General features: G+C 22.9%; 3 protein-coding genes across 3 annotated transcripts in view; 2 read left to right on the top strand and 1 right to left on the bottom strand.

The window, feature by feature from the left end:
- Positions 1–358: 358 nt before the first annotated feature.
- Positions 359–2,980, top strand: ENU1_145960 (hypothetical protein; the record flags this gene model as incomplete). Its single annotated transcript, XM_008860479.1, has 1 exon — positions 359–2,980. The coding sequence occupies one exon, from the start codon at positions 359–361 to the stop codon at positions 2,978–2,980; it is 2,622 nt and encodes an 873-aa protein (XP_008858701.1).
- Positions 2,981–4,447: 1,467 nt separating this feature from the next.
- ENU1_145970 (phosphoinositide phosphatase, putative) lies at positions 4,448–7,574 on the top strand (the record flags this gene model as incomplete). Its single annotated transcript, XM_008860480.1, has 3 exons — positions 4,448–5,113; positions 5,194–5,988; positions 6,039–7,574. 3 exons carry the CDS (start codon positions 4,448–4,450, stop codon positions 7,572–7,574), a joined length of 2,997 nt encoding a protein of 998 aa, XP_008858702.1.
- A 1,183-nt stretch (positions 7,575–8,757) lies between these two features.
- ENU1_145980 (transcription factor BTF3, putative) overlaps positions 8,758–8,763 on the bottom strand; it is a gene marked incomplete at both ends in the record, with an annotated part of 474 nt that continues 468 nt past the window's right edge. Inside the window, one exon of the mRNA XM_008860481.1 lies at positions 8,758–8,763. This exon is cut by the window's right edge and continues 468 nt beyond it. Within this exon, the coding sequence (XP_008858703.1) occupies positions 8,758–8,763 (6 nt within the window).

Raw genomic sequence — 8,763 nt, forward strand, 5'->3', positions numbered from 1 at the left:
CAACCATTCTGATATTTTTCTATCTAATATTTTATGTAGTAATAAAAGGGGTAGCGTTTATTAAACTAAGAATGATTTATTATTGTTGACCATTCAAAGTTTACCAAAAATAATCAATATTATTATAAATGAAAAACTCATCAAATTTGATAATAAACCTTTAATAAATCCAATTCATCTTTGGTTGAATATTTCAGTCAGTAAATTCCAATTTCAAAATAAAATAATATCTTTTTTTCTGTTTTATGAAAAACACAGAAAAAAAATAATCAAAAATCAACAAGACATTTTTAGGAAAAAGAAGAAAAGAAAAAAAAAATAAAGAGATGGAACTAGAAAAGTATAATATTAAAAACTAATGATCATTCTTGTGTTATTAGTTACACTAAGCGTACAAGCACAAATCGATGATAGTATTAAATATGACATTATCCAGGTTTCATTAAATTCAGACATGTTAAGTGACATAGAGAAACATATTAAACAAAAATTTGCTGGAGAAGAAGCTGAAGTTTCAATGAAGAAAATTCAAAAGATTTCAAGAAATGAACGAGAACGTAAACAGTTAGAACTTCAGATAAAAGGTACTAAAAACAAACAAAAAAAGATAGAAATCCAACGAAAATTAGATTTAAATGCTATTCAACGAAAAGAAATTGATAAATGGGAAAAAATGAAAATTCAAATGGTTAATGAAGAAAAAGAGTTATTGAAAAAAAGAGAAGAAAGACTAATGGAGTTACAACTCACTTTAAAAGCTATTCAACAAAGAGTTGAAGATTATAAAACACAATTAGATAGTAATAAAGATAATACCCAACTACAACTAAACTATAATGTGACTGTTGCAAGAGAAAAAGTTGTAAAAGGGCAAATAAAGGAGATTGAAAAAAGGAGAAGAGAACAAAAAGAAAGAGAAGAAAAGGTTAACCTAATTAAAGAAAGTATCAAAAGTGAAAAAAATAAATCACATCACCTTATAAAGAAGATTCAAAAAAAGATTAGAAAATTAGAAAAGAAAAAAAATGAAGAGATGAAAATTTTAGAAATGAAAGAAAAGTTAGTTGATGTGAAGAGAAACTATAAAGAAGAGATGTTGGATATGAAAGAAAGAGAAATTAAAACTATAGCAATAAATGCTGGAATTGATCTTAGTAATGCTTTACAAAGAGAGAAGAAAATGAGAAAAATAGTTGCTAAAATGAATCATCAAATGAAATACTGGAAAAATATGCAAGGAAGACAAGATATTTGTCCTACAGTACAGCACCAATTAAATAAAAGAGTTGAGTATTTCTCATTTATGAAAACCAAAGCTGTTGAAAGGTTAAATGAAAGTGTTGAAGCCATCAAACGATATAAATTTGTTGTTGAAGAACAAAGAAAAGAATTATCAAATTTCAAAGAAATTAAAGTTTCTTTATTACATAAAATGGTTAATGAAGATGAACAAGAACTTAATTACTACATTCACAGACTAGAAGAGATTGACTCAAAAAATAATCAAGGAAAAATTTCTATTAGTGAATACAATAAAAAGAATAAGAAATTTAGCGAACGTAAAAGACTCTTACAACAACGACTATCCTTATTAGAAAAACGTATTAATGAAATTGGAGATGCTGATATAATTGAGAAAAAAGAAAGAGAACGATCTTTGAGAAAAGAGATACGCATCATCCGTAGACAATTATTTAAACTTGAAGAACGATTTGGTTCACTTAATGGAGAAATTAACTACTTTAAAAGAATTATTAATCAAAGTAAGGATGTCGGTAGAAAGGTTGTATTGATTAGAAGAAGTAAAAGTATTTACACCGAGTGGGAAAAAGTCCGTAAGTTAATTGTTGAGAAAAAAGAGATTCTTGGAAGAAAGAAAGTAGCATTAGAAGAAGTTACTGAAAAAATTATTAGACACGAAGAAGAAAAAGTTGAAAAATTACTTAAACAAAAAGAGAAAATTGAAAAAGAAAAAAAAAGATTAACAAAAAGGGAGAAGATTAAAGTCTGTTCAAAAAATAAAATGAGTGAAAAAGACAAAAAGAAAATCAAAAGTATGATTGAATCAAGAAAAAGAATTAGAAATATGAAAAAGCAAGGATTGAATGCAAAATTAAACCGTATTCATTATGTTTTACAAGGACTAAGAAAAAATTTAAGCGAATTAAGAATGACTAAGAATTTCTGGATTGCTCGTGAGTCATTTAGTCTTAAAGCACGTGCCTTAGAACATGTTAAAGAAAAGAAAGAATTTTTAACTAAAAAGATTGGAATAGAAGAAAATGAATTGGCTAAAGAACTTAGAGGAAATATCGCTATCTTTAGAAGTCAAGAAAAATACCAAAACAAACTCGATACTTTGAAAGAGAGTATTGGATATCATAAAGAAGAATTAAAAGAAATTGAAAAACTTGAAAAGAAAATTATGAAGAAAACAGGTTTTAAAGGAAAACGATTTGAAGTAATTGGAAAAATGATTATGAAGAAGGTCCAAGGAGAGAAAAAAGAACTTGAAAAGAAAAGAAGGCAATTAATTATTGAAAGTATTCAAGAAAAAGATGTTAAGAAACAAGGTATTGTAGTTGAGAGATTAAAAGAAAATGAAAGAAGATTAAATGAATTGATTAGTATTGAAATTAGGTGTAGAGAAGGAATTAAATGGAGTCAAAAAGTCTTAAGAAGAATTGCTATTGAAATGAGGGAAGAACTTATCAAAAAACAAAATCAATGTAAAGATAAAGGTGATTGTCCATTGTGTAGAACATTAACTGAATTGACTAAGAAAAATCTTATTGAAAGAAAAGAGGATGGTGTTATTCTTAAAGAAATGGAAAAAGTTTGTAAAAGGTTTGTCCCTGATAAACAAACAAATTGTTTTAACTTAGCACTAAAAATTGCTGAACATGCACTAAAAGTAAGAGATCCTTTAACCTTTAATACTGAACAAACATGCAGAAAAATTGGTGTTTGTGGACTATAAGAGTTGAAGATATTTTAAATTTAAAACATTTTTTATTTTTAGGTTAGGATGTATTTATAAATTCTTTCATTCAACTTGAAAATTTCATAGTTATATTTATTTTCTTCTTCTATTTCTATTACATATTTTTCCTATTATTTATGAATCAATTTATATCTCATATCATCATAATCACAGTACTTTAATATAAGTTACAAAACATTCAAAAAGAGTAAAATTAACAAACTCCATCATTTCTAACAATAATTACTATCTTATGGTATTCTAAAAATTATTTACTCTACAACACTAATTAATTAATAAAAAATAACAAAAAAGACATTCGTTCAACTTTATAAACATCAAAAATATAATAACTGAAATAAGTGTAATTACTAAATAACAATTATTAAAAGTATAGAAGAGAATGGTAGTATCTAAGCTAAAAATAAAAAGGTTAAATTAAAATGATAAAATAATATTCTAAAAATGAACATCTAAAATCAAGATATTTGAATTAAAAACTGGAGGAATAAATGCACAAAACAATTTAGATAGTATCGAAAATATATAGTATCACTATAAAGAATAAAAGTTTTGAGTTAAAGTTAACTCAAGAAAGGAGTTAATGATAAAAAATTCATAAAAAAGAATTAGATAAACATAAGAAGGAATAAAAATCTCATAATCAAAGAAGCAAAACAATGTAATTCATTAAGAAAAAATATATAGTTAAAGAAACAGTTCAAAACCAGACTAATAAATTACGAGATTATTTCATTTGATTTGATACTTTTATTATATCCCAGAAATACAGGTATCATTATAAGAGAAGTTTAAATCCTAATTAATCTAACCTGAGAGTACTATAATCACCATATATTGATTACATTAAAAAAGTTACATTAAGTGTATAATATGTTTCATTTAATACAGAAGTTGATATATTTAAAAAGTATTGACAACCTTGATGGTGGTGGAATGGAGTTATATGAAAAATATAATTTGAAATGAGTTTCTATTAATAAATTATATCCGTATTCTCTTTTTTTTAATGTTTTTCTGGATTTATCTTTTAGAATCAGCTGTATAAAAATGAGTAATCCAACAAGAGAATTGAGAAAATTCTTTATTCTCATAACAAAAATAAAACTTCTATTCTAACCTTTTTTTTTTAAAAATTGAAAAATATTAAAAAAAGAATCACTCAATAAAAATTGTATAAAACATATTATGAGTAAAAAATTCAGTTGATAAAAAAACTAATAAGAAATGAATTTGGTTTAAGAAAATAACAATACACACGAAACAACACATATTATTTTTTTATTGATATGATAAAATAACATAATATTTTCTATGAAAAATAAATAAAAGCAAAATAGATTTAAGAAAAAAAAAAGAAAAAATTTAAATAGAATAACACAAAAGTCCACTTGACAAGAAAATTCTATAGTAACTAAATAAGATCATTTTTCAAAGCAATTAATGAAACACTTATTAGTGAATTATAGAAGCGATGGAGTAGTTTTTGAGAATTTGAGAATTAAAGACTATTTCAGTATTGAATATACCAGTTATAAATTAACAACACAAAAATTACAAGGAGAAGTAATTCAAACATTTCAATTATCTGAACTAATGGGATTTATTAAAATAGAGAATATTAATTTTGCTATTGTAATTCAAGAAAGTAAAGAAACATGTTCATTACAAGAAAAAAAAATCTTAGAAGTTTTAAGTATTGACTTATTACCAATTTTACCAATTGAACAATGGAAAAGTACATCATCATTTGTTAAAGAAGAAGTAAGTAAAGTAAAAGAAATGTTAATGACATTTAAATTATATTATTCATATGATTTAGACATAACTTTAACTTTACAAAACCAACAAGAAACAACATTTACTGATCCAAGATTCTTTTGGAATGAAAGTTTAGTTTCAATATTACAACCATATTTTGCACATTGGATTGTTGTATTTATGGATGGGTTTATTAAATCAATACCTTTAATAAATTCTTCATCAAAAAATATTCAATACATATTAATTTCAAGAAGAGATAAAACTCGTGCAGGGTTGAGATTTTCTTCACGTGGAGCTGATAGTTCAGGAAATGTTTCAAACTTTGTAGAAACAGAACAAATTATTGTTTGTTAAATAAAATATATTGTTTTTTTATATACTAACTTAATAAATTAATAATCTAACAAGTCATAATTATCAATTAGACTGATGGTATTACAAATAGTTCATTTATTCAAATACGTGGAAATATTCCTTTAATTTGGAAAACAAAAGAAAAAGATTTATTTAAACCAAGAGGAAAATTTGTAGAAGACTCAAGACAAAATGATGTTTTAATTAAACATTTTAATATGTTAAAAGAAATGTATGGAGAAATTACAGTTATTAATTTATTAAATAATAATGGAGATGAAAAAGAATTACATGATATGTATGAACTTTTTGTTAAAGCAAATTTACTTCCAATTAAATATTTTGGATTTGACTTTCATAAAATTTGTGCAAATCAAAAGTATCAAAATATTGAAATAATAATGGAGGAAATTAAACCAATATTAGAAAAGAATAAATTTTATTTTAATAATTCTAAAGAATTATTTAATCAATTAGGAATTATTAGAACAAATTGTATTGATTGTTTAGATAGAACTAATGTTATTCAATCTTCAATTGCCAAATATTTATTAAGTAAACAATTAAATCTTATTCTTGGAAATAAAACTTTATTACCTCTTACTTCTCTTATTTCTAATTCAGAACTTACTAATTTTATGAATTTATGGGCTGATCATGCTAATGTAATGAGTTATAGATATACTCAAACAGATGCTATGAAAACAGACTTTACAAGAAAAGGAAAAAGAGAAATTAAAGGAATGATTAATGATGGATTAATTAGTGTTCAAAGAACCATAATATCAGTTAAAACTGATCAATATAAAAAACCACAAGAAACATTAGATTTTATAATGGGAAAAATAATATTTGATCAAGAAAATGTTTGATTTAATAGTTATTTCTTTATAATTAATTAAAACTAATTGTTTAGATGAATGAAAAATGTAATAATGTTTTATTATGTATTCCTAAAGCAATAAAATATCGTCATAATATTAAAATTCAAGACACTGTTCATTTACATTTGGATTCTTCTTTTTTTAAAGAATATAATTATGACTCTAAATTAACTAGAACTATCCCTATTCATGATATTGTTCGTTGTGAAATGTGTGAAGAAAATCCTCAACAAATTATTATTTTATGTGCAACTGATAGTAAAGCATTAAAATATGAAATTCCATCAATCGTTGAGGCTCATTCATTAATGAATATTATTGGAATTAAAACACCAAATTCAACACCAATATTAATTAATCGTAGTTCTACTTTTATTTCAAATCAAATAACAAAAAATATTACAATTTCATGTATTCAATGGAAATTAAATAAAATAAATCAAATACCAAATCAAATTGAAATAATGGAATTTGTTAAAGAAATTCAAAGCAGTATTGTTGATATTGTTTTATATAATACATCATTTCCAATTCAATTAAATCATATTAATTCAGTTACACCTGGTATTCTTCTTTTAATGGAAATTATTAAAGAATTATCACATCAACAACCAAATAAATATGAAATATTTGCAGTTAAAGAAACAGGAATTATAGTCCATTGTATATTAGTTTTAAAAGAACAAATTCATGTATTATCAAATCTTTTTTATTCTAAAGTTTATACATCAAAAAATAAATCAAATGAAAAACCAAAAATTGTTGGAATTGCATTTACATTTAATATTCATCAAACTTCTATTGGTTTAGTAGCACTTGATTTAAATAATGAAATAAATGACAAATTATTTTTAAAAGGAAATATTGAATTATCATTAACAACAAATCATTTATTTTTTATTACTCAAAAACGACAAGTAAGTTTAAATGAATTATTAAATCAATGTGAAAATATTATGGAAACTCAAAAAGGAACATTTTTATATTATAGAAATCAATGGAATTTTATGAATTGTTCTTCAAATGATTTATTTAAATATCCAACAATTCAAACTATTCAAAATTATTTAACAAATAATTATTTTGCTTGGACAGGAAGTGTTCCTTATGTTGAAACTCCAAATAAAACTAAAACAAAATTTCAACTTGTTATTAAATTTAATTCTTTAGAAAATATTAAATTTGATTCTAAAGAAATATCACTCACTTTCATTTCTAAATATCTTCAACAAATTACTGAATTTAAATTATCTCTTCAACAAATTACTCAAGGACAATCTGTTATTAATTTAAAACTTATGCAATTCCCTCAACCTTTTTTAGCTCTTGGAATTATTCAAATTAAAATTCTTGATGGCTCTTCTCTTTATAAAGGAATTATTCCAATGAATGTTGTCCTTCTTAAAAATTTAAATTATTCTTGTCATTTATTTTCAAATAGTCTTCATATGGGTAATTGGAATATGGAACTCTCAATTGTTGCTTGTCGTGAATTTTCTGTTCGTTTAGGTAATGGATTTACTACTCCACCAATTAGTTCTTCTATGAATTTATCATTAACTCCTTAAAATAACAACAATTTTAATATAGTTCTTCCTTTAATTATTTGATTGTCTTAAGGTGTAAATAAAAGTTAGACTAAACTTAATTTATCTTTTGCAAATTGAAATAATTCAATCTATTCTAATAACAATATTTAGGTTGTAAAAAAAAAAACAAAATTGAAATGGATATAAAATATTAATGTATTTATCATTTTATATTCTTTATTTTTAAATGTTTTGTAATTTATTAGAAATAAACAAAGTGATTTGCTATTAATTGTTATTACATAACCAATGTTAATTATTAACTAAAATAAAATTGTTGAAAAAACAATTTTGGATATTGGTTTAATATTTTAAACTATAATTATTCTTATGTAAATATTAGAAATGTTTAATTTATAAATCATTGGAAAAATAAAATCATACTTATTATTTTATTAATTTGTTTTTAATTAAATTACCTAAACCAACTTAGAAATATTACTTTGTTTAATAACAAGCAAATTCAATTTTTTATAATGCTTTTTTTTTTGAGTCTCTGAAGAAGCTACTAAATTCTTATTAAAGAAATAATAGAAAAATAATAATAGCTCTTCTTACAATATAACAGAAAAACTTAATACATTAAAGAAAAAGTATTTTGTCATAAATAAAAAAGATTATAACAATGGACGGTATTCTAATATAATTGATAAATTAAAACAAAAATGGAAATTTTGTCCAACTGTTAAAATGGAATAAAACATTATATTTTCTAATAGAATTTTCATCATATTTTATTAAATAATAATAAAAAAAATCAATTAATAAATATTAAATAATAACGATACAACATTATCTTAGTTAATATGAAAATTTTTTAAAGAAAAGTACATAAAAATGAACGAATAAGATAATTTAATACTTTTATTAATATTAATTAATTTTTTCTTTAGAAATCTATTTCTCCTGAAGTTGTATTTGTTAAAGAAAAAAAATAAAAGAGTTACATCATAACTACGTGGTAACTTCTTTACATTACAGAATTTTAATTTAATATAAATTAATATTATAATTTAAACCCAATAACAAAAGGAAATAATTCATTTATTCTTTCTTTTCTTCGGTTTCAGCTGGAGTTGCTTCTTCCTTCTTTTCTTCTTTAACTTCTTCTTCTTTCTTTTCTTCAGTTGAAGCTGGAGCAGCAAATTGTTTAGTAATTTCTTCAATT

This window comes from Entamoeba nuttalli, assembly GCF_000257125.1.
Source record: "Entamoeba nuttalli P19 unplaced genomic scaffold asmbl_6025, whole genome shotgun sequence".
Lineage (NCBI taxonomy): Eukaryota > Evosea > Mastigamoebida > Endamoebidae > Entamoeba > Entamoeba nuttalli.